The 26,076-nt window shown below is 40.3% G+C and overlaps 2 protein-coding genes across 4 annotated transcripts in view; one reads left to right on the top strand and one right to left on the bottom strand.

The window, feature by feature from the left end:
• The first annotated feature begins 41 nt into the window (after positions 1-41).
• On the top strand, positions 42-25,783 carry CCNJL (cyclin J like). Of its 3 annotated transcripts, XM_052684982.1 has the most exons (6): positions 2,088-2,267; positions 9,658-9,868; positions 17,889-18,188; positions 18,983-19,142; positions 20,180-21,949; positions 23,332-25,783. In XM_052684982.1, the coding sequence occupies exons 1-5, from the start codon at positions 2,190-2,192 to the stop codon at positions 20,625-20,627; spliced, it is 1,197 nt and encodes a 398-aa protein (XP_052540942.1). In that variant the 5' UTR covers positions 2,088-2,189; the 3' UTR covers positions 20,628-21,949; positions 23,332-25,783. The 3 variants fall into 3 exon arrangements, with proteins under 3 accessions (XP_052540943.1, XP_052540942.1, XP_052540944.1); XM_052684983.1 differs by lacking the exons at positions 2,088-2,267; positions 23,332-25,783 and adding an exon at positions 42-186 and having other exon boundaries at positions 20,180-23,316; XM_052684984.1 differs by lacking the exons at positions 2,088-2,267; positions 23,332-25,783 and adding an exon at positions 3,551-5,036 and having other exon boundaries at positions 20,180-23,316.
• Positions 25,759-26,076, bottom strand: part of FABP6 (fatty acid binding protein 6) — a 38,444-nt gene continuing 38,126 nt past the window's right edge. The window contains exon 6 of the mRNA XM_052684993.1: positions 25,759-25,897. Within this exon, the coding sequence (XP_052540953.1) occupies positions 25,844-25,897 (54 nt within the window). The 3' untranslated portion in view covers positions 25,759-25,843. The remainder of the gene's footprint in view (positions 25,898-26,076) is intronic.

Raw genomic sequence — 26,076 nt, 5'->3', positions numbered from 1 at the left:
CCAGTGCTCTCTTCTTGTACTCACCCCCTGCTGAGCACCAGAGCAGCTCCTGTCTGCCTCCGGCAGCAGGTGGGGGTGAACAGCTGGAGCTGCAGAGCACAGCCGTGGGCTCTGTGTTGTGCATGGGACTTCAGAAGCCCATTCTTTTCCACCAAGAGTGCTCCAGCTCCTTGCTGACTGATGCAGGTGCAGCCTCTGCAATGCAGCATTTCCACTGTGTTCTTTCCCAGCTGAAGCTCGCTGTGCCAGCAGGTGAAATACAGGTTGCCTGAGCCCTGTTAGACTGAAGGCTTGTACCTTAGCTATTGTTGGGTAACTTTATTCATCCTGAATGCATTTTATTGCTGTAACGTCCAGAATGGTGGGGTAGTGGGAAAGCTGCTGATTTGCTCAATTTAAACTGGTTCTTAAAGAAAACCTCCATAATGCTGATGACATCAGTGACTTGAAACTAGGTCTACATCACTCAATGGCTGTACCTGTGCTTTACCCAGCTGTGCCTTATTCACAGATTCACATGAAGTTTCTCTAAAAGAATGTAAACTCTCAGTAAGTCTATTTACTTTGGGAATTCTCCTGTGATTTTGTTGTTGTTGTTCTTTTTCAGACTATTTGATAAACTGCTCGCAAGTTGAATACACACAGTTCTGATGTGGCTGAAGCCTGTGTTTTAACCATGGCTGTACCCATTGTATCTGAATGTGTGCTTGTCCTGAAAGGTCCCATGGTTCAGATGGAAAAATTACACTGTAACTGGGCTCAATTTTTAGAACAACATTATTCAACAGTATTAAAGTTGATAATAGCGTTGAGATAACCTAGAGGTTAAAAAAAAAAACAAAAAACCTAATAGCAAATGAATACAGTGCTGTATGAATCACATGGTTATTTGTAAGGAAACTCTCAAACTGCTGTTCAACACGTTTTTAAGCATGTATTCAGTTTTACGTGAAAAGAGGAAAAAAAAAAGTGGTTTCTTTGCTTAAATTAGGGCACTCAAGTACTTTGTTTAAGGGACAGTGGCGTAATTAGATGTACTTGAAAGAAAATAAGGGAAAATTGTCTCTGACGGACACTTGGTGGCAGCTTTTATCTGCGGGTTTAATGGGCGCTGCTACTTAACTTCATTGCTTGGCTTTTACAGCAGGGCCAAGGCAGAAAGCTCATCATAAACAACTGGGGATGTTTTCATCGGTAACCGCTCAGCAGCTTTTCTTTGCTGATCATGAAAGCATTTTCCCAGGAACGGTAAAATCAACCAAGATAGTAACTTTGTTGGAAGCAAAGCATGCAGGTTTTCTGTGTTGTTTTTGTTTGTTTGTTTGTTTGGAAACCAAAGAAGAAAACATCTCATGAGGGTATTTTGTTTGTTTTGCAAAGTCCTGTGCAGGACGACTGACAGACAAAGCCCCCAAAAACGAATGCTGAAACTGAGGTCTAATTCCCAAGAAGGGAAAGCTGCTGCTAGGCCGGGGGAACTCGCTTGTGGCAATTTCATCCTGAACAGATCAGCGGTGAGGTTTTGGTAGAGAACAGGCTGTATGGTGATCTTGTTTTCCTAGGCTCTTCGAGCGTCAAGCTGGGATGTGGAAATGGGCCCCGCGGCAAAGCGGTGACATCTGGGCTGAAACTGTAGCCAGGTCACGCCGCCTGCACGTCCTGGTAACTGAAGGTGAGGAAGCACAGAACGAGGACAAAGCCCGCGCCTCCCGTCCACACTTGCGGACTCTCGCTGAGCGCCGCCAGCACGAGGAGCGGCTCGGCCCGCACGGAGCCGGGCAGCCACGTGCCGTCGGTGCCGCGCCTGCAGGGCGGGGGATCCGCTCCCCCCGCGGGGCCCCAGGAGCGCGCAGGTGCCGCTGCCGGCGGCGCGGAGGGGTCGGCGGCGTCCCGCCGGGGCGGGCAGCTGTTAATTACAGCCCATTAACCCCAGAGCCGCGTCGGCGGACGGGCGGCGGTCCTCCCGCTGTCTTCTTTCCCATCCTTTCCCCTCTCGGCCGCGGGGCTTCCGCCAGCCCGAGCCGTGCCCGAACGCCGGGCCGAACGCCGGCTCCGGAGGGGGGCGGCCGCAGCGGTCAGCGCGGGGGGGGCTCGGTGCCGGCGGGAGGTGCGGGGGCCGGCGAAAACGGCTCTTCCGCTCTGTTCTCCGTCCCGGTGGTGCCCCGTCCGCCTCCCAGAGCTTTGTCTGGATGGGAAGAAAAAGGATGGAGGAGCAGTGGTGGAAAGGGGAGCTGGCGGCAGACATCCATCAGACCCTGAGGACGAAGGTTTGCTCCCGCTTTGTTCCTTTCCCTCAGCTTTGCTCTCCGTTGTGCCCTCCCCAGGAGAAGGGCTGTGCTGCGGTGACCGCGCTGTGCCTTCAGCGCGGCTGCCGGGCGCTGCTCCGATCGAAACTTGTTCAAAGTGAGCCCTGAGCGAACGGCAGCCTGGAGAACCTGCGGCTCTTCGGTAGCTGTGACTCTGTAACTTAGCCGGGGTGGGGACTTGTTCTATTAGACGCTGGGAGGATGCGGGTTGTCCTGTGAAAGAAAAGTCAGCGTGTTGCAGGATCTGGAGAAACGGCTTTGCTTCTCTGCGCACAGATAAGCGCTAAGATTTGGGACGTCGTGCCCAGGAGGGCTGTACGGGAGCGGGCATGTGCACAAATGGGCATGAGGTGCTATTTCTAGAAGTTCAGGGTTGATTGGAAAGCCAACTGTACGTCTTGCGGTAAGCAAAACAGTCAGGCACTGCTTTTAAGACTTAGCGTGCTTTTACTGAAGGCAGGTAAAATTAAAGCTGCTGTTTCTTTAGGTAGATTTCCAAAGTAGTAAGTAGAAGTAAACCCTACACGCAGGTGGTTGAGCACGAGAGCCAGTCCACAGCACATAGTGACTGCCTGTATGTAACACAGCTTGATGTTAGCAAAGCTACGGGTAATGAAGTTACCTCTGGATGTTCCTTACCGCCATTGAGCAATAAATGGTGTTAGGTGATGCAGTGTTCCCAGGTCCAGGTTCTGAGTGGGCCAGGTCCTTTCTATGGGGTGGGCGGAATGGCAGGCATCCAGTGCTGGGGTGTGAAGGGGCCGGGGATAACTTTCTGGTGTGTTTGTTAATTCAGTGTATCTGCTGTCTTTTAAATAACCATTTCATTCTTGAGACTTCTTTCTAGATGCATCTTGCCACTCTAGGTTCCTAAAATCTCTCCTTTGTTTATGGATATAGGCCGGCTGAGATGATGTAAAGAGCCCTCAAAGAGGGAGAAGGGTCTTTGGGCTGCACTTCCTCAGCTCTGAGGAAGGTTTGGGGCACTTTGTGTACTAATTCTGCCCACCTTACAAGGATGACTTCTTTCCTTCTCAAAGTACTAAAGGAGAATCCAGGGTGCCACTGTAGAGGGAAAAAATAATTGCAGGTGGTAAGACTAATATTTGGTTCACTCTTTGTTTCCTTCTTCAAGTAATATCCTGCAAAAACTACTCTGAAGTGTATTGCTGAGTTTTTGGGGGTTTTTTTAGGGTTTTTTTTTTTTTTTTTCCAATGTCAGAAGCACCAAGACTTTAAAAAGAATGTCACAAATCTCCTCAAAAGGACCAGACAACAAAGTTTGGGAAGATGAGCATTGACAGCTTTGTGAGCATGGGCTGAGGATGCCTGTGGCAAACGTGTAGAGAAAATAAGCTTCAGTAGCTGCGTCTCCACTTGAGCTGTCGTGTGTCAGTGCACTGTTAGTGCATTGCCTTATTGATGATGGGATGCGAAGAATTAATGCAATGGTATCTTCAGCCTGAGTGACCTCCCTGCTTTAAGGTGCCTTCTGAAGAGTCTTAGTGTGGGCCGGTCCGTGTCTTGGGTCAGAAGAAACAGGTCTTAGTTGGAGCTTGTGAGTATGAGAGGAAAGTTATTTAGTAATTGTCAAGGATGTTGAAGGCTGCAGGCTGTCCTGCTTCTTTTAAGTACATATTTAAGTCTGTTTAAGGTGAGGAATGAAAGGTGATGCAGCTCTTCCTAGAACACTAGAAGCGATTGAGATGCAAATGGAAACAACCAAGTTTTTATGTTAACTGCAAGAAGTGTAATTCCCACCCCCTTGGATGGAAGTTGTTGTTAATCTCTTTAGAAGTTGGCTGCTTAGTGACAGATGTTGTGCACTGTTCTGATGGATGCGTTCTGCATGAGAGCAGATGCTGAATGTGTGGGCTATACCTGGCTTCTCATTCTGACAGCTGAAAAATGCTGCTCCCTGAAGGCTCCGTCTCAACGTGGAGGAAATCAATAGCCCCTGAATTGTCCAACTATGAAATATCAGTGCTGTGATAACGTAGGGCCATTGCAGAAATAGGTGATAATAGAAAGGTACTGATTGGTCCAGGCTGCTGCCCCACGCTGAAAGTCTGAGCTTTCTGAATGGAAATGAAACTCCTGCAGCACCTTTACAAAGCTCTTTTCTTTAGTAGCTCGAAATACTCAGTAAGTGTGAAAAGCAGAGTAACAAGTCAGTGTGTGGTGGTTTGTTTTTGGTGTTTGAGAAAATCCTGTACTTCAGAAGGCAGTGTGAATGTCCCAGAAAATGGAGGGATGTCTGGTTGCTGTTCCTCTCCTGTTGCTGCACTGCGTTGGGCTGTTTCCTCTCAGGATATGTTCATTTCTTGCAATTAATGAGAATAACTGGATCTGTCTGCATTTCCTTTTTATTCATCTCTTGCATGGCTTCTCAGAGCAGGGCTGAACTTTGCAGGACCTTTTTTTTATGTATTTAAAAAGTTAATATTGTAATTTGATCTCTTTAAAGGTGGTCCAAATGTCTGTAAGTAACTCCCTGTGAGGAGCGCTGATCTTCTTCCTGCTGAAAGCAAACAGTCCTTTAAGTGGTAAATATGTCTGGGTGAGTTCCTCTAGGTGCATCACATCAGTTCATGATGTAACAGGCACTGTTTTGTCTTCCAGCCAATGAATCCACTCTCCTTGTTATTTTAAAAACTTGTGATCCCTTCAACGCTAAGCGAGTATTGATGGAAGTGCGATGTGCTCAGATCTGCCTGGCACTGCCTGGAGGTGGGATTGGCGCAGGCCCCATGGGCTGTGCTGCAGAGGAGGGAAGGCAATGGGGCACTGTGCAGGTGGTGCTTCTGGTGTGGGGTTTGTTTTCTTTTTTTAAAGAACTCTAGATGAGAACTTCAGGGGAACCAGATACCTGGGGCATTCAAAAGGGTTTGGACTCTCACTTCAATTAATCTAGAGGATAAAGCATTAACCTTTCATTCTGATGAGCTTTTCCACTTTGAATCAGATGTAAGAAAAGAAGGTGTTAGAAGGCACTGAGGCTTACTAATATCAGGCTTTTCCCAAAACTGGAAGTCCAGCAACAAAGCATAATCTGTTCACTTCAAAAGCTAGATTATTTTTTTTAAACCAGTGACAATAGCATTACTGGCCTCTAGCTGTAGCTTGCTTATGTTGTAGATGGCAGCATATGCATGGAGCTGAAAGGAACAGGTGTTCTGGTAAAGTACATGGTTATTCATGACCTTTTTCTTTCTTTCCTTCCTTCCTTCAAGTTGGAATTTTGATTTTCACACTTCTTTCTCTGATCCTTCACAGATCAGTTGCTGAATTCTGAATGCTTTGAATTGTGTAAAAAGGTCTTAATGAAATGTTTGATAATACACTACAGTGAAACACAGGAAGTGATGCATTTTTCAAGCACAACAGCAGTCTGGTTTTCCCTCAAATTTCAAAAATTTCAGACTGCTGTAAGGATGCTGAAGGGCTGAATAAGATCAAAATGATTTTAAGCACAGTTGAAATATGGTTCTGCTCTGATGCTTTTTTTTTTTTTAATGGCATCTTAATAGTGTGACTGAATCTTAATTTAACTGTCCACATACCACAGATCACACTGAATCCTCTACTGACCTTAATCACTGTAAATCTGAACAGGTATAAAGGTTGGCCTGTATTACAAGACACGGCTCGTGCTTGCCCAGACAAAGCAAGTTTGGCTATTTTGGAGGCATTTTTGCTGTGAGAGGAAATGCATCCTGTTGGCTGTACCTGAAGAACACTGCACTGTCGCTTATCTTTGCCTTTCTCTGAGCCTGCATGGCCACAGGGAGTCAGGGGATGCTGCATGGTTCATCTATGGGAAAACAGAGCCAAGCTGAAGACGTGGTAGAAAAGCAGATTCAGTTAACATCTTTATGAATGTCAGAACCTGAGGAATGTTTGTCATAGAGGCTCACTTTTCCTTTGTCAAGGAGGGTGCGAGTTGATGAATTTCACTTTTGTTCTGAGAACTGATCATTCTTAGTTGGAGTTATTACTGTAACGTCACATCACTTGCTAACTTGTAAGTTTTCTGCTGTTTGTCAGTTTATTACTGCTTTAAATCTGGGGAGGAGGAGTTGTGCTGAAAGGAAATGGGATGCAACTTCTTGCTGTATTGAACACCCAAGCACTATGGTGTAGTGCTCTGACCACACTGAGTGGGGCACGGAGCAACTGCTGTAGGGGAGCTGGAGGACATCATCGTGCTCAATTTCCTTCCTCTCCTCTTCAGTTGTGGTTAGCTAGTCCAGCTCAAGGAGCCTAAACTTCATGAGGTTCACTTACTCTGCTTGTTGCTCAGCATCTCCTCTGGGGTGGCTCAGAAGGGTTTGCTCAGCCCTACTGTGAAGCCAGCTGGTCCATAGGTGAAGTCTGGTTCCTTGGGTCAATGAGCAGTGCAGGAATCAGTCAGGTTACCTCCTGGGAACTCCTTGAGCCTGGCTACACTTCAGCTCTGACTGCTGAAGATTTGTCATCTTTAGCACCACTTGAATATGTTTACACCAATTCCCTTCTTTTACAAGGTCAGGTTTTGAAGCTGATAGGAGCCAGCTTATAATTGACTTTGCCTTTAAAGCTGCTTCTCTTTCAGCCCACGCACAACCTCACTCTTGCAAGCCTTACTTGTCTCAGAACATGATAAGTGGCAATCATCCCAAACGCTGTGTTCTGCCTGCCTGGAGGCTTTTAGCTGAGACACTGACCAATAACTGTTGAAGGAGCTCAGTCGGTCAGCCCTGAGCCGCATGAGAGCCCATGCTGCCACGTTCAGTGTTTCAGTGCATTGGCTGCCAGCAGCCACAGCCAGGTGGTGGAAGGAGATAGGAGCGAGCAGGAGTAAGCAGCAGCAGCATCTGAAAGGACCAGCAGACAGCAGAGCTCCTAGCTTCTCTATTGCTTTACTGGAGATAGAGGAAAATTCTAAGCATGGGAAATTATTCTATTCTTGCTTCCTGAAAGACTTTTTTTTTTTTCTTCTAAGACTTTTAGCTGCTGATTGTGCACCAATATCCCTAAAGTAACAAAGGTTTGTTACACTTTTAGTGTTCAAAGAAGTAATTTTTTTCTTGGAGAACTGGTGCTAAATAAGGCTGTGAGGGGAGGTTGGGGAAGAGAGGAATGCATATCAATAGCTGTGTTTATAGAGCTTCTCACTTTGTGTAGGAACTATATACTTGCCAACCATAACTCTGGTCCATGCAGGAAGTTTCATATTAAATACATATGCTGAGATCTGATATATCTAGAGAGCATAATTTTGCTGGGAGATCTAACTGTTTGTAAGCCAGAAACATTTCAAAAAGTAAAACTTGACGTTCCTATTAGTCATCAGGAAGAAAAAATGTTTTAAAGATTGAATTTCCACCTGATCTTATCATAGCTTGGACTTTATACTGACGTTTAACACAAATGCAGTTCTTTTCACTGTGAAATAGTTTCTTCCAGAATGCTTAGGTTGTGAGTATACTATGAACTCTTGCTCTCAACCTGTGTCCTATTGATGTATTGATAGCCTGGTATGTAAGGTGGTTGTGGTGGTGGGCATTATGGTGTGTTTTTGGGCATAAAACAATGTGGGGGTCGTGTTCCATTGCCTCCCTTTTTTATAAGAAGGGGTATTTTTTATTATCCCCCAGTGAAGGTTGCCCCAGGTTTCAAAGGGCTTCTTGCTTGTCTGCAGCATGTGTCTGTTCAGCTCAGAGGAAAAAAAAAAAAGGGTTGGTAAGCAATCATCTGTAACAGTGCCCAGCTTGCTGTCTTTGTGAGCTGCTTCTTGGTAACAAGCCTCTCTGGTTTCCAGTCATGTGCACCCCTCTGAGCCTGACTGTGCAGCTATTTTCCCCTGACAAGTTGAACCTCTTCACGGAATGCTTCCTCCAGGGAGATGGGAGAGTGTGGGCAGGCACTGCTCCAGCTGTGCAGGGAGGTGCCCTTCTGCAAGCAGCACACCAGAGTGGATGCTTCCTCTGATCTCATCTGTTCAACTCTGTATTTGTTTTGTAGAATTACTGCTCTATGCACTACTTTGTATTCTGCTATAAGACACGTTTATCTCACAGTGCTATGCAGATTCCAGTTCATTTTCAAATGCATGCAATACAAAAATGATCTAAAAGTGGAATCTGAATTACTGATGTGCACCATGTTGATATATATATCATATATATATCATATATATATCATATATATATCATATATATATCATATATATCATATATATATCATATATATATCATATATATATATCATATATATATATCATATATATATATCATATATATATATCATATATATATATCATATATATATATCATATATATATATCATATATATATATCATATATATATATCATATATATATATCATATATATATATCATATATATATATCATATATATATATCATATATATATAAAAGCAAGCAAACTATATATATAGTTTATATATATATATATATATATATATATAGTTTTTATATATATATATATATATATATATACTATATATATATATATATATAAACTATATATATATATAGTTTGCTTGCTTTTATCTATGTTTACCCACATGCATTCAGTCCATTTCAATTTAAGTCTGGCTGCTTAACACTAAAGTGGCATTTGCTTGTGGGTGCTCCCCAGGATCTTCACTCCCTCCCTCACACTGTGGCTACAAATCTGTATGAAACACTTTCAGGTGAAGGGATAGCATAGGTAGACCAAAAAACTTCAATAATTCTGCCTTTAAAACTAAAATTTCTATATCACATATGAAACATTTTGCAAGTTCAGAGGTTAGTTTTTATATTGCTGAAACACATCAGCATGAAAAATGCTTAAATTGGCCGTAATTGCAAGTCTCTCATTATTTTTCTTGTTAATGTCTACTTATTGCAGCTGTGCACAATGGCTTTTTTTTAATATTAGAAATTCTTCATGCTACAGACCTGTGGGGTGCTTGTTGGTTGGATGGTTCTTGGTATAGAATGTAGTAAGTTGGAAGAGGCACTATCAGAGGAATTTATCTTGCTGTTCTAGCTTATGAAGCAGTGCTTAATAGCCCAATTTTAGGTGAAGAAAATAAAGTCCTTAAGGGACAGCTCTCATGGCCAAGAAGTTTGGTGTTCTGTAGGAAGTGATAACAAGCTGTTCCTGGGTGAAAGTGCAGTATGACCGAAGTACTAGAAGTTAATTGGCTGTTACACATGCAGTAATTCAGCCCTGATTTCCATCACAGTGCTGTTTTTGCTACGTTTTCCATAGCAGGTGGAGAGCATTAGGGATTGCTGATGGTTCAATGGGATGTTTCAGTACTTTCCTCCTTACCCCCCTCTCTCCCCTCCCTATAGGAACGTAACCTGCCTCTGTACAAGGCCCATTCACCACAGATTGGGATGCGCCGTTACTTCATTGATCTCTTGACCGTCCTCAGCAACCGTTGCAGTCTCTGCCCTACAGCTCGGCATCTCGCAATCTACTTACTGGACCTCTTCATGGATCGCTATGATATCAGTGTCAAGCAACTGTATGTCGCTTCATTTGCCTGTCTTCTCCTAGCAAGTAAGTTGGCTCTTATTTACTGTGGCTTTTCTTCCCTTCTCTAGCAGATGGTTGTTCTCTTTGCATGTCTTAACACAGAAAACTGCACAGGATAACCACTCCCAATTGCTTTCTTTAAATGTTTAGAAGTAGTTTTGAGGGACGTGGTTTAGTTGGAAATACTGGTGGTAGGTGGATAGTTAGCCTGGATGACCTTAGAGGTCTTTTCCAACTTCAGTTACTCTATGATGTACTTAAGGTAAAGCCCAATGAAGTCCACAGGAGGAACTAAAGTAGTCTTAAATTCTTCTTGACTGTACAGCTTGTTCTGCACATTCATATGATGGTGTTAATGTGTGGAGGAAGTTTAGGTACCTGAAGTTGGATTGGTGAAAAGAGGCAATGAAGATAAGGGAGTAATGGAAAGGAGATGGCAAGACTGGGGGAGTTTAGTTCTAAAGAATAATTAGCAGTAGAGAGTAATACAAGTTCTCCTGGAGAGCTGTCCTTGGATCTGTGCCTCTGTCATGATCACTGGGCATAATCAATTCCTTGCAAATCAGAGTTCTCTTGTACAAGGGCCAAAGGAAAATTGCATCCGAAGGCACTTAGTAGGTATGTTGATGGTACTGGAATGCATATTGCTTGTTCTGGGCTCCTACTCGTTACTATGAAATGGAAGTTCTGGTGTTGGCATCCATTTGGCAGATGATCTTGAATGACTGTGGTTAGTACTTTTTTGAAATCTCTGCAGGCAGTGATGTGCAAGTGGAAGAAAGTGAGGCTGGTGCCTCAAGGAATTACAGACTTGCAAACTCTGTTTCTAGGTTACTAGGAAATTATCCTGCCATATGGGAGCCAGGCAGAGCAGCGTGCTATTGTTGTAGGCAACAAAAGTTATGCAAACTGCAGCATCAGTGGCTGGAAACTTGTAGGCAGTTATACTGGTTAAGGTTTAAAAAGAAGAAAAGAAAAAAAAGGAAGGAAAAAAGAGAGAAGAGAGAGAGCCAGAAGGGATCTGCTGAGGAAAGAATGTGATATTATGTGTTTATTGATCAAGGTACAAGTTTGCTAACACTTTTCTTTATGGGGAATGCCCTGAAGAGCTTGATCTGCAGAGATAACAGTAACAACGAACTGTCCTTTACCATAATATGCACATAGTGTATTTAAGCATTGGCAGTGTTGACTCTAGAAAAAGATGATGAGTTATATGGATAGGTGCTTGCTTGTGTTGCAGAAAAGCCAGAGTTAAAATCAGAGGAAAGAAGAATTGAAATAGTTTCCGTAGGTGCGGTTTTACTGCAGACTAAGTGGTACTTAGTCTGGAAGAGCTGTTGAAGTTCTGCTTACCTGAACCTTTGATGAGCTCCTTCAGACTAGAAAATTGGCAGAAAACAATCCCAGCTGAGGTGTTTTCTGTTTCCTACACTTTTTTTTTTTTTTGAACACTCCATTTTTGTATGTGTAACCTTGTAACTGCAAGATGCCTCACAGCAATGCTGATTTATTTTCCAGGTACATGGTTGAAAGTATCCATAAAGAATACAGAACAGGATTTTCTTTAAACCTGATACTTTTGAGCATTCTCCTCTCCCGCTAATCCCTGCCATAAAATTGGTGCTTCAGCAGTTTTTTTTAGTGACGTTTTCTGAATTTACAGGAAAGACTTATAAATATAACTTACATGTGCAGGTAGGATGGCATTGGTGCCCTCAAACTTCTTATGAGTTGTCAGATTTGGTATAATGGTAAGATCTTGAGTAGAGCCTTCCTGTATGAGACTGGGAGGGCTGCACAACTGGTTCATGTAGCGTCTAGGATTTAAAATGAAATAAAGTTTAAGGCTGTCCTTAAGTAAGGGGCCAAAGTCAAATGCAGCTTTAGATCATCTCAGAAACCACGAAGGAAAAGGAAGTTGACAAACCACCTTGTGATGATATTGGAGGGAAAGAGGAAAATGTTTCTTAACTTTTTTTAAAGGCAGTTTGATTCAGGGATCAAGTCCAAGCCTAGTGAGCTAATGAGTACAAGAATCTTTCTAAACCTGACACTAGCTCAGTGCAGCGTTCATATATCCTGTTATGGAACCATCCTTTATAAGAAAGGGGAAAAGTCTATAATTGTAAAGCTAGCTCTCCTACCAACATGTAGAAACAAAATGCTAAAAATTGAAGCAAAGCAGCTTTGCACAAAATTAATACCTAAATACTTCGTGTAGACAAGGTTTTAAATCTGGAGAGTCTCTAGATGTAGTAAGCTCTGTTGTTCATTGTTTGAGCCGTACTAATGTTCAATAAGGACCTTCTGCTTTGGTACATGTAGCTTGAACTGGTGAAAGTCAAGTTGGGGAAAGACACTTTATGCCAAATGGGAATTCCTGGGTTTAGTTTATTTTCAAAATGATAAGAAGTAGAATAAATGGTATACTATAGTCACCTGATATTTCTTATTATAGCAACAAATATAACTGGTTTTTTTGTTTTGTTTTGTTTTTTGCCTTTCACTGCAAATGCAATAAGTAGGACTTCCTGCAAATAATTAGGAAGTTGCCTACTTGTTCAGCAAAGGATTGCAGCAGAAATACTCTTCGGTCTGTAGCAAGACACTTGTACTTATTAAAATATATATTAATAACTTTTGAGAGCAAACAGTCATCTTCATAAAAGTAAGGTTCAGTTCTTTGGAATACGGTGTTTACCTCTCTCAAGATGATTATTGAATGTTTATCAGAAGATAATTCTGCACGATAAACACCGCTTGAGAAATTCTGCTTTTTCTTTCTGATTGTTTCCTTAGAGAAAGGCAGGAGGTTAATGGCAGTGTGCAGACCACAAACAAGATGAGGTGTAGTGAGATGTGACGTTTCCTATCTAAGTGTGGGGGAGGTGGATTTTCTTTCTTTTGTTGGGGGACACTGAGGACATTTGTGTAAGTTCAGAGAAATTGTTGTCAACTTTAATTTAGCTTTCAGGTTTGCTTCTCGGATCTGAAGAATCTCAAAGTTTTTTTTTTTTCCCTTACCAACTTTGTCATCCATCTTTGAGCATACAACAGCAGTGTTCTCATGTCACAGATCACAACTGTCTTTTAGCTGGATCTGATTTCTCTTGCTGTGTTCTAGAAAAGCATTTTAACTGGCTCATCAGTTTCCCCATCTAGGAAACTGGATGGTGACAGTGCCTCCTACTATGGAAATAATTGCAAAAAGAGATGAGAGAGTGGGAAGATGATGCTCTTCCAAACAGATTGTGTTGGCAGCCAAATCATGTTCAGCCTGGACTTGCTGCAGCTGAGAGGAACGTGGGTGGGTGTCCCTGGAATCATCTAAGTGTTCTCTAGTTGGAATATGTATGTTTCTTCTGCAGGGTATGCACAGTGTGATAACTGCAGATGATCTCTGGAAATTCCTGCCGGGTACATCAGCCCCTCCAGAACAGCTATGAAATCTTTGAACTTTACTGTCATCAACAGTTATTTCCTCTGTATCAATTCTGAAAATGAATGGTAATTGTTCACGGTAATCTAAAAGTGAACGGAAACCCATCTGGGAGGAAAGGAAATGTTACTGGAAAAACTGATGTCACATTTTAATAAAAACTCAAAAAATAAGTTCTGTTACTTGTATACAGTAACTATATTGTGTATTTCATATATGGCTCAGATAAACCCAAAGGTTGGGCACTCATGATCTAAAGAGCAGGAGCAAAGTAGATGAATCCAGGCTGTTCTTGGTGGTGCCCAACAACAGAACAAGGGGCACGGGGCAGAAACTGAAACATGGGAAGTTCCATATGAACGTGAGGAAAAATGTCTTTACTTTGAGGGTGACAGCAGTGGAACAAACTGCCTGAAGAGGGTTGTGGAGTCTTCTCTGGAGGTATTCAAAACCCAGCTGGACACTTCCCTGTGTGACCACTGTAGGGAGCCTGCTTTAGCAGGGTTTGGACTAGATGATCTCCAGAAGTCCCTCAGACTCTGTGATTCTGCGAAATCAAAAAAAACTTTGCCCTTTTTTGACACAGTACCTTTCTAACACTCCCATGCTGATTATCTGCTCCCCAAACTATGGTCTGACTTTTTAAAATTTCCAAGGTTGAGTGAGAAAGATGGAAGGAACTGCGACTTACAGAAGTCACAATGACAGCTTCTTAGTTTCTTAGCTGTGCAGTGGTTTTTCTCCTTCTGCTGGTATATTCCTTAAGCTTCTGTATCAGACTGACGTCACCTTTTGGGGTGGAAAAAAAAAGGAGGGGGTTATCTTCTCTCTTCTCAACTTTTTTCTTTTTAAACAGTTCTAAATTCAAGTTTACTGAGGAGATTTATGAATGTGTGTACACAGACTCCTGAGTTTTTAGGGCTTTTTCACTGGTAGAACAGGAAATGAATGTCTACTTCTTATGGTGGATGTATTTTGTTTTTGACTTCTATTGTGCTCTTTTATGGTGGAGTGGCTGCTCTATAATGCTTTTAGTACATTTCATATCCATGATATCTGAACTGGATCGAAGATAACAAATCAAGATGGAAACATTTTGTTGAATAGAATTGCTATCCTAAATGGATAGCAAGATCTTTTAATGTAATTTGCTGGCACAGTACTGTTTTTAATTATTTTTAGATTGACAAGAATGTTCTGAATATTATGGTAACATCTCCTCAGTTCATCTCTTTCTCAAAAAAAGAGGCAATGGGAGAGGCAAAAAAAAAAAAAAGAGGCTCCCTTGGAGGCAATGGGAGAATCACTGAAGCAAGAGTCTCTTGTGGGTGATGGGCATTCAAGAAGAAAAGAAATAATAACTACAGTATACTTTAAAATCGCTGTACACCTAACCAAATGAGTTTGAATTTTTCAGCAAGGGTGTTATTTAAGCAGCACTGGAAAAAGTTGTTATTACTGGTGATTGATTCTTGCTAGTTTTTGAGCAAGGCTTGTTAGGTAGCTATGTCATTTTGGTTTGGTAACTGCAAATTTAAAAAGGTCTCCTTACATTTGCTGCAAAGGAACGCTTTGTTACTAGTAGGCAAAATCCTGGCAGTATCAAATCTGCCATTTCTGTATTTTTTTGGTCTCTTTTCAGAACAATAAAAATTGAGATCACGTTTTACTGTACAAAATGACAGTACTTTCTAGCTACTTATGGAAAAACTGACTGCTTCTAGACACTGCTGCTGTTTCAATAGCCTAGTAAATGCAAATTAGAAAAAGGTGTGGCTTTGCTCAGCTATTTGGACTCTAAAAATGCATGCTCTCGGCTAATCCTATGGGAATTATTTATGTTAATCACTTGGCTACAATGTACAACTACTAGCTTTTCAGTGACCTGGCTAATGAGGCCTTCCAAGACAGGATGGAACAAAGAGAAATTATGAAACAGCAAGGGCAAAGGTGGTGGTGCCTGAGGGTTTTTACCTCTTCTTTTTTGTAGCATATGCATTTAGCTTCCGTACCCAAAGGATGGTATTGATACACAAAGGAGATTTTTTCCCTCAGTATTAGATCTTTGATTTTATTTTTTCTTTCCTGTACTGCCTTTTTTCTTCACGCTTTACTGAATGCCTTTCATCAGTCTGCTTCCAGTTAGGAAAAACTGGTCTCTGAAATGACTAGAAGAGAGATGACATGACTGAATAGTGGTGTGTTGTTTTCTTTTTTTTTTTTTTTTTTTAACTTTCTTTCAATTTCACTCAATGTGTAGCTTGAGAAGAAGAGTCAATTTTCTGTCCTCTGTTCTGCTAGTAACGTGGATGTAGGAACACATAATGGGAATGAGGAACCCAAATTATCTTGGTATGAAGGCCTCTTGAAATCTGTTGTGAAACACAAAAGTATAAACTAACATATTTCTGTAATCCAATAATGAAATCCACTCATTGCGTACTTTAGGTTTTACTCATTTCTTGTAGCATTGCAGAGTCCAGATCCTACCTCCAGTTCTATAGCAATCTATTAAATTGTTCATTAGTGTACTTATGAAAAGACAGAAATGGCTTCTCCTGCTGTGGATCAAGATTTATACGGTTGAGAGAAGATGAACTAATCCCATCAGCAGAAAAATGTTTGTGATGCTCTTGTTTAACTCGCTGAGAATAAGCAGGAAAAGAGAGATAAGCCACCACTTCGTGTATTTTCAAATACTATTAGTCCTGGCTTATTGTGAATTCTTAACTCCTTATCTCTGGCTTGCAAAGTAGTGAGGTCCTTGAGATTCTGTGAGAGAATGGTGAGCAATGTGTGTCCAGGTAGATGTTGGCCCTTGTGAAGAGCATGGGTTTCATCCCTGGGTGAAGCTGTAGCAGACAGGGTAGCTGCTCAGGCTGAAATGATAGTAGCTCTGCTTTGCTGGGAATGGCTGTCCTTGTTGGCACATAAAATCACTGATTCTGCAGAATTTTGTAGTTTTGTGCCACTTTAGTAAGCTGAAGTGGCATTTAGCAGGAGGGTGTCAATTTTGTCATCGAGATAATGTAAAGGAAAGGCAGGGTCAATCTAATGTCTTGCTTCTGGTCATCTCAGGATAAACCTGGTACTTTGAGCTTTGATTGTCTAAAGTATGCCAAGCATCCAGTTTGCAATTGGTAAAACAGTACCAGCAGTCTCCCTCACTGCTTTACTTGCAACACCTGAAAGTCAACTGTGGTTAGGATGCCTGGTGATCAAAAATGATGGTGGGAAGCATTCAGGAGCATCAATCAAGATTAGACCATGACTTAACCTCTAGCAATTGAAACATGCTGACTTCTGTCCTGGTATCCCAGTCATGTTTGTTAGTTTGTTTTAGTATGTTTGTTTTGTATTTAAATTTATATTAGCTTTTTTATTTCTTTAAAGGTATTTCTTCATTGTCAAAAACTGTTGGTTTTTTTTCTAGTGGAAAAACATTTAAGCAAAGATCTGTACCATATTTAGTCTTGTTGACTCTTCAAGGGTATAATATACTCCAAAAAGCTTGTGGTGGGATGCACAGTTCATGTCATAACTTGGGAACTTCTATACATGACCTGTCTATGATTGCAAGTCATATATATAAATCAGTAGTGGTCAACTTCAGCTATGATTACAGCATTTTTTCAGATCTCTACGGCTGGTATTTTTATCATCTGCATTTAAAACTGAGGATTGTTCAATTATTTGAACAATATATTATATTATAAACAAAATATTATAATAATATAATTGAGTTTAAAAAACTCAACTTTAATGAAAAGGCTTAACAGAATATATTGTGATTAATACTCATCGAAAAACTTAAATACAAGAAGGCTTGTAACCTAGCAGACAACTTCCTCTTTAAATACAGACTTGTTAGTTTTTATTATTTTACTTTTGAAACCTTATGTATAAACCCTACATTCAGTACAAAACTATCTTGAAAAGACATCAGTTTCTCCCTGTTCTGCTTCCTTTATAGAAATGCATAAGCCTCCTTGACTGCAATGCCAGGCATTCTGCCATGAATAAAAATGCTAATGAATTGTAGCATCTGTTTCTGTTAAATTCTTAGCAAACATTCAGTGACAATGTTAATGTTAAATGGATACAACAGACCTAATTTAAGATGAATGCGAGGAAGAGGTACCTCTTTCTGGAGAACAAAAAAAAATGCTTAACGAGCAAAATACAGATGAACATCTAAACTTGCAGTAAATGATTTGGCTTTCCCAGTTTCAAAAATATACTTTTTTCTGTGAACAGGTGTTCTTAAAACCAGAAGCATCACGAATATTAAACTTCTATTTGTTGTACTCTTCCAGCTCTCCAGTCCAGCTCTTCTAAGGAATTAATCTTTATTTTGGTTTTGGCATCAAAACTACATTAGATATAATAATGATATATGATATGGGAACATGTTGACCAGTCTTTTTCCTTTTTTTTTTCTTTTTTTTTTTTTTTTCCCCCTTACTTGTGTCCCTGCACTCTCTTGTCTCTCTTTCATCCATTGTAGAAAGTGCCTTTCACTGTTAGACTTTCTGGTTCTTCGGCTTTTTGACACTCCATCATTATGATGTACCTTAGCTGAAAACCATCTTTTTTTGGCAGGTAAATTTGAAGAAAAAGAAGATAAAGTTCCAAAGTTGGAGCACTTAAATAACCTGGCATACATGTGCAATGTAAATGTGGTACTGAGCAAGAAAGACTTGCTTCAAATGGAAATGCTGCTTCTGGAAAACTTCAACTGGAACCTGTGTATACCAACAGCAGCTCACTACATTGACTACTACCTCTATGCATCTCTTGGTGAGAATGACCTTCACAACGGCTGGCCAATCACTTCACTAGCCAAAGTCAAAGCTTTTATGGAAAAATATGCATATTATTTCCTTGATTTTTCAGTGCAAGGTAAGAGACTTAGTTTATGTTAGAATGATCTTCCATTTGCCAAAGGGCAAAAATCTGGAAGAGAGAAGGGTTTTAAAAGTTGTCATTATATGGACTGTACAAAATGATCTATGTAGACCAGTGTGCCACTTGGCAGTTATTTCAGATGGCAATTGGTTGTCCTTTCCTTGCAGATTAGTCTCGCCTCTTCTCAGAAATGAGAGATCCATTTTTTTCATCTCAGAACTCTTAATTGGCAAAACCACTGGAAATGGTTATCTGACACAGTATGAACTGCTGTCAGTTGTAGACATGACTGAATGCAGTTTAACGTATGACTTTTTTCAGTTATGTTTTTGAGGATTCTGTGCTGACGTGATGATATGATACGACGCACTCAGACTGAGCTTATAGTGATTTGGTTTGCAGCACCAGTTCCAATATCTGCCTGTGAGAGAGGCAATAATCTGCAGTATTCTTAAAATTCCAACACTAATGTGAATGTATGTGACTGTCAGTAGTGGACATCAGTTCACTTGACACAAGTCTAAAAACTTTGGCATAGTTAGTCCATTTCATATATTTCATAGTTTGTTGTTTTTAATCAAAGTCACCTCCAGGCACCAGTAGCACACAGCTTTTCAGTAAAGTTTCATCCAGTTTTGACAGAATTCTCATTGGCGTGAGTTGCTACTTTGAAATGTGTGGAATAAAGTTGAGGATTTAACTCTGTCCTGTGTTGCCATGTACTACTTACTAGGCTCACTGCAGTGATCAGTAAGAGTATAACCCATGCTATTTTTATTCCTTTGTAGATCACAGTTTCCTTCATTTTCGTCCATCTCTGATTGCTGCGGCTTCTGTGTGTGCCTCACGCATCTGTATGCAGATTTCTCCTGCCTGGACAACACAGCTTGAATTGCTCACATGTTACTCCTGGGAGCACCTTGCCCAGTGCATTGAAATGATGCTCATGTAAGATCAAAATGCAAGTAACCTCTTGGCATTCTTAGCAAGTTGCTGATGCTTGCTTAGAACAAAACAAAAAATGTGCAGGAAAAGGACCTGTTATAGCTTAATGATAGCTATTGCTTTTAGCTATTACATTGGTAACCTCTAGCTTTAGTATGGGGAGAGGAATAAAATGGAAAAATTGGATCATTTCACTAAATACTGTTTTTTAACAGTACGTGCATTATAGAATGGCACACAATTTATTGTTCTTTTCATCTTGTACTGGTTGTCAATGCCATTGGATGGAAGCTTTTACGGATGGTTGCTGAAAGTTTTTTTCCTTTCTTTTCTCCTTGTACCCATAAAGATCTTGCTGCAGAGGGGCACCGGTGTATCTCCAACTCTGGGAATACAGTAGGGAGATGTTTTTCAGGACTATTCTTTGCTGCTTCTGCAGTAAAGGACATGACTGCAGTGTGTCAGTACTGGTTGATTCATGTGAGCACATACAAGTCTCAACAGAAAACGTGAAAGATCCATAGAATGATGGTGGACTTCAGAATTTTTCCTTAAAGTGGGGCCAATTGAACTTGAATCCAGACTGCTTGGAGCACTGTCTAGTCAGCTGTTGCTATCTAAGGACAGAGATTTTCCAGTTTCACTGAGCAACTTGTTTTACTGATTGATGACCCTAATGATTATCAAATGTGTGAACATGTTTCTTCCTGGTATCTTACAGGATTTTTCCTGTGTTTCTCTTAGCTGTGCACTTAAATACTTTGCAAGTACCCACACAGACTATTTTAAGAAAATCATGCTGTGGACTTCAAGCTCTCATAACTTTCCATAGCAAGTCCAATTGTAAATGTACTTGGGATGCAAAAATTATTCATAAGCCTTCTTAGTATATGAAGATCTCACCAGAGTAATTAGAAATGAACTGTGAACGTGTGAACTGTCATATATACCTATGGGTAAAAAGCCTAATGGGTGGAAATTTTGGTATATGCAAATTCTGTGAATTTTCCCTGTTGATGAATCTAACTTATTTGTTTCAGATATTATGAGAATGACATCAAAGAAGCCAGTAATATAAAAAAGGAAGTAACAATCCAACATCAGCAGCAGGAAGTAATGGAAAACCTGAGACATGAAGCCACTACTCAAGTTCTATTTCAGCAATCCGGTTATCGTCCTTTAGCCCAGCATTCAGCTAGTCTTTCCCACTTCCAGTCACCAGTACAGGATTTGTGCTCTGCTTATCGTGACTCCTTACAGCCACACAGACCCAGCACTCTGATTGCCGGGAGTGCTGACAGCTCAATGCATCCCTATGCTGCTCTTCAGACCAACCTGCAGCCATCTGCCCAGACTCTGCATGTCCAAATGCCTATTGCTGTGCAGGTGGCCTTAGGAACAGAGCCCAGTCACTGCATTTCCATGGCTTGTGGTAGTAGTTATTTCAGTGGTTGCCATTCGTATCCAGCTGGGTGTTTTGATGGATAAATATCAGCACGAGAATAAGGTGATATGAGTGAAAACTAAAGAAAAGAGTGATATGGAATGTGTATCTGAATGAGAACCGTGAAGGAACAGAATCCGTACATCTTACTCATCCACAGGGCGTGGATCTGGATCCATTGATCACTGGAAGCTGGGTGCCTTTGCCAAGGATTGTACCTTTCTCTCTTAATAAGAGAAACAGAAATGCAGTAACATACCTCATGTGAAGTAACTTTGAAAGACGTGCATAGCAACCCTGTGGAGATTACTACTTTCTAGTTCTCAGTTAGTGACTCACTGATCTGAGTTGGCTGAAAGCTTGTATGGTATTTCAGGCTAGAGTGTTCCTCGAATTTTTGGTTTAGTAGCAATGTTCTTAGAGGATGTTATTGAAAACAGAGTGCTCTCTCTCTCCCAGGGATGTGTCTTTTGAACAGTGGTGGCTTATACTACTGGAAGCTTCTACAAAAAGTGTCCTGAAATGGTGTTCACTTAAATGCAGGTGCTCTTTGTTTCTGCAGAAATAGACGCATAGAACACTTCAGTTTTCTTTGACCTGGAGTGACAATGCAGGAGCAAGACTGCATAATAAAAGGAACAAAGGCTGGAAGACTATCAAATAATCTCTGACTTAAAATTATCTTGGAAACAAGATGTGATGCTACTGAACTGAACACAGAACACCGCTCTGCCTTTGCTTATTTGAAAAAAAAATAAGCAACAGAAACATTAAAAAGCATAAATGATCTTAGAACTTAAACATGCTGCTGCTTTTTGAGACTGGAGATTACAGTTAGTAAAACTGTTTACAAGCTTTATCAGGGATTTAATGTTACTTGAAGAAATTTTCTTTGAAAAACTCTCAAAAACTTCAGTCCCTTCAGTTATTTCGTAGTTTGGGCTCAAACGGTTTGTGGCAGTAGTTCAATTTTAGGACAGAGGAACTGCTGGTAATGTGGGCAGAGATGGGGAACTGGTTAACTTTATTGGGAAATTGGTTTAGTTGCAGCACTAGGCAATCCTGACTTAGTTTTCTTGAATATCACCTTGATTCTATTGGAAAATATAGCTGTTGAATTGCAGATCATGTTGCTTTATAATGAGATGCACCTACTGTCAGATACCCAAATGTTCCCTTTTCGATTGAGATCAGAGAAGATTGTAGAGGTTTTTGTTTGTTTAACTGCAATGTAGATATTTACAAGAAACAGACTTCTGAAATGTGAAACTCCTAGTTTTGATACGCAACCACAATTGTGTGTTTGTTTGAAGACAATACTGTTGGACTGTCCTTTTTCCCTAAGGATCTCAGGACTGCAGTACAGGTAATGTGCAATATGCTTCTTCTGACTTGGGGCAGCTTTTCCAAGTCATGTGTCAATGTTGTTTTAAATTATATTTTCAGAGAATTGTTTTTAAGGGTGTTTAAAGGTGGAGGGGGAAAATTAGCCTGCATGCTGATGTGTGCTTGTGTAACCATCTTCTGAGAATGCAATGATGGATGTTAAGCTAATGATTTCCTGCATTCAGCAGGCTAGGGGCATTTTGTTTTTTTTTCATTTAAAAAAGGCAAACTGTAAATGAAGAGGCTGTACTCTTCAGAAATTGATCTAGAAATGTAGAGAACTTAGTCTTTAATCTTTAATTCTGTTGGTTTTGTATTTATATTAAACTTTATTTTTAGAAGACTTTAGTGTATTTTATAATTAGTCATTCGTCAGAACTACTGAACAAAACAGTAGTGGCAGTATGTTGGATGGTTTTTCTTTGTTTTTATCACATTTTTGTTCAGGTCACACACGCTGTTACACTTTGGGCTGCCATTCTGCTTAATGTGAAAATACTTGCAACGTTTCCAGTGAAAGCTTCCAATAAATAAGTGTACAGATGAAGTACTCTGTTAATTTTTCTACTGTTTTCTCCCAAGCTTTCAGGAGCTAACAAGGAATACATCTGTACCTTAAAAAACACCTGATCTGAGTACTCATAACATCTTACAGAACAGTGGTAGGACAAATGTGATGGAATGGCCTTGTCGAATAATAAGTTGTGAAGGGTTAGGCAGGCAGATGAGGAAGTTGGTCCTGTGCAGAAAGTGAGGTTTTGCTCCAAGTTTCAAGTGTTGGTCTGTATAAGGGAACACAAAGCAGGCTGTGGGGATTGCTGAAGAAACAGGCAAAAAATATGCAGACATGAAGCAGGACGTAAGAACTGATTATTCCAGCTCATATGGCCCAGTGCCATGAAATACTGAATCAGAGAACACAGTTGTACATTATCTTTTCTTCTGGTAACTGCATTTTAAACAAGAATTGTCCATGGCTTCTCTAGCATTGTGCCTTTGTAGCATTGGTGAAGTTGGAGCAGATTTTGTTCAACAGCAGTCTCAGAAAAATACAGAAAAGATTTCTGAGAACTTAGAGTTGGTCTGATAGTGTTTTGACTGACTGTTCTCTGCAGACTGCTTTACATGTAGGTGAGATTTCCTAACAGATTTTTAAGTGGATCTTTTCTCTCTTGTGAAAACTTGGGAAGAGAGAACATAGAAGAGTTCAGACAATCAAAAAGCTGCTTCTCTATTGACTTTCTTGCCACAGTTACTTTTGAAGTGAGCTGTAGAGATGCATACCAAGTTTCTTTTGAAATGATATAAAACTTCTCACCCTGTGTCTGTGTTGGTTGATGCTGTCATTTCTTGCATAAACAGATCAGAATTTTTGCAGTCTGATCAACGTGCAATTCCCTGGAAAGCTTTGTGAACAAACATCACTGCAAAAGCAAATACAGAACAACGTGGCTATGAATAGAAAGCACTATGCTGCAATTGCCAAAATGAACACTAGCAGCCTGTGTCTGGCTCTATGGTTCTATGTAGTAGGTATCATGGGCACATTTTTTAAGATCTGTAAGATGTCCCGTTGTTATTTGAAGAGAAATGACAAGTGAGCCTGAAGAAATATCTATCACTTCCTGAGATGGTGTTCTGCAACTGGGTCTGAATTATGCTTCAGCTTCCTCATGCAAGATAATGACATTGTTACTGTCCTAAAGGAACACAGAAGTTGCATCAAGCCAACCTTGCATCTACATAGTGGTAGTCCATGTGTTCTTGAAGTTTTGCAAATGCTTGTGGCTTGCTCTCCTGATTGCTGCATGTGCCTGATTTCATTGAGCACAGACATCCAGTTAACCAAAAAAACAAAACAAAAAAAAAAACCAACCCTTCTCATAGTCAGAGAAAAATAGCACTGTGCCTCTTGTACTTAGTTTCTTAGTAATAGTCTTCATATACTGCATATACCTGGAACCATTAGCTGCAGAAATATTTCTGATTTATGGTTTTCATTATATTCTTCAAAATTTTTAATGACTGCCAATTCATTATTACTTATCAGTTAAAATGTGATGTTAATTTGGTATAAAGATGACATTTCACTTTTTTTTTTCTTACGAATCCAAGGACTTTCAATCATTAAGTTATCAAAATAACTGTTTTACCTCCTCCATCCTAACCCACTCCAACCTTCACAGGAACCCAATTACTCTGATAAAAATGATGCTGATTTACTGGTGAATATAAGAATCCTAATAAGCTTTCCATTATCTCTGTTGCAGGCAGTTCTGCTTAACAAAACTGTTTGTCTGCTTGATCAATCTGAAGTATTGCAATTTTAATGTTCATATTTCAGTGGAAGTTTCTAATAATGATATTTCCAGTCATTCTGTATGACTGTGAGAGGGGTTGCTTGCTTTTCCTGCACAAATGTTACGAAGTTCAAAATAAGAGCTTTATTGTCCAATTCTGATGGTTCTATTATTTCCTTTTAAAAGCAAAATTAACATCAATGGATGATAAGAATTGAAATCACTTATTCACTGCCTATCAAAGGACCATCCAGCAGGGTCGACAGCACAAGGCTTTTGGGCAGCTATCTATGCAAGTGGCAAAATGCCTGTGTGCTCCAGAGGACCTGCTTTTATGGGTCAACTTTGCAGCTCTCTGTTTTTTGCTTTTATTTGTTTGATTTATGCTTAGTATTGCTTTCTACCCCATCCATATTGCAGCGAGGTAGCAAGGGTGTGAAATCTAAATGGAGTGTTCTTGTTTAGGGAAGAAGAATTGAGTGATAACTCTTCCATATGCCTGAAGAGGCTGAATTGGAAAGAAATGATTTGTTAATGCAGTAGATTTGTTTGCTGCATGTACCAAAAGACTCCTTTAAGATTGAGAGGTTTTGGAGTTGACAGATGTTTTTCTAATTAGGGGTTCAGCATTATGAGTTGCCTTCAATGCAAAACGAGTAATTAACTGAGCAACACCTGGTCATAAGCTGTGTGTAGCCTATTTTGACTAAACTAATGCAGATAGGAAACATTAGTAGTCTCAATTAAGATGAAAAATATAAAAGCAATTAAGAACATTTTTTGACTGCAAGATACCTGAAATGATTAGGATTGTCAGTCACGAACAAGAGAGAAATTAGAAAATGAACTTTTGTGTACACAAGCCCTGTCTTGTTATTAATTAACAAAGGGTGAGAGCAAGCAGCTAGATGGATCCAGAAGAAATGACAGCTGGAAAAAATGACTTCAGAGTGGAAGTCTGAAAAGAGAAATCTTTGTGGACCAGATGTTGGCCAGAAATTACTTGGAACAGCACATTCAAAAACTGTTTTATCAAATTCCTTCTGTATTTAAGAGAACAGATTTTCATGTGTTCTTTGTAAACTGGATTGTGGTGAAGAAGTAAGATTCCAAATTTTCCTGCAACTATCTCTGAAGAACTTGGATCAACAAGAGATGTTGATGAGAACAAAGTAACCATGAGAGCAGTGTGAAAGTGGGTCTAATTTTTAAAGCTTCTCAATTTCTGCCTTCTAATCAGTGAAAAAGCAACAGATGTTCCTCAGGTCTCACGCTTTGATGATGTCTAGACAGAAGCTGGATGGAGCTTCCATCAAGTGTGTGGTGAACAACATTTGAATATGCCAAGTATTTCTTATTATATCCTGAAATAGTGGTGTTGCTTCAGTATAAATAAATGCCAGTTTATGTTTCTTTAAGAAGTTAATAAGCATCAGTAGTATAACACTCATTCATTTGTGAAGCAAAGAGAAAGGAAGAGCAAACTAGATCAGAATAGATCAGAATTGTTTTTATTTGTATTGCTGCTTATTTTTGAGTGTGCCAGAAGACTGACTTTTTTTTTTTTTTTTTTTTTAAGCAATCTTTTTGCTGGTTCTCTTGTAGACTACTCCAGCACAAGTGGAGATCTGGAATAAAGAACACACCAAAACTTGGTTGAACAGGGTTCTTAAAGCTTCAGTGTCACAAACAGAAAGACCTCTTAGCTTACACATGGAACCTGCCACTTACTGAAGCAGATTTACCCTTTAGTAGAACATACATAAACAATAAGCTAAATAGTTTAGACTGCTCGTTATTGCAGTGG

Source organism: Tympanuchus pallidicinctus, unplaced genomic scaffold (genome assembly GCF_026119805.1).
Source record: "Tympanuchus pallidicinctus isolate F22 unplaced genomic scaffold, pur_lepc_1.0 scaffold21, whole genome shotgun sequence".
Taxonomy (NCBI): Eukaryota; Metazoa; Chordata; class Aves; order Galliformes; family Phasianidae; genus Tympanuchus; species Tympanuchus pallidicinctus.
Note: the sequence above shows the minus strand (reverse complement) of the source record. Positions and strands in the feature narration are given on the sequence as shown.

Coding starts and splice junctions, on each gene's coding strand:
- CCNJL (XM_052684982.1), top strand. CDS start 2,190: ATGGGAAGAAAAAGGATGGAGGAGCAGTGGTGGAAAGGGGAGCTGGCG. Junction 9,869..17,888: donor TGCCTGTCTTCTCCTAGCAA/GTAAGTTGGCTC, acceptor TTTTTTTGGCAG/GTAAATTTGAAGAAAAAGAA. Junction 19,143..20,179: donor TGCATTGAAATGATGCTCAT/GTAAGATCAAAA, acceptor TATTTGTTTCAG/ATATTATGAGAATGACATCA.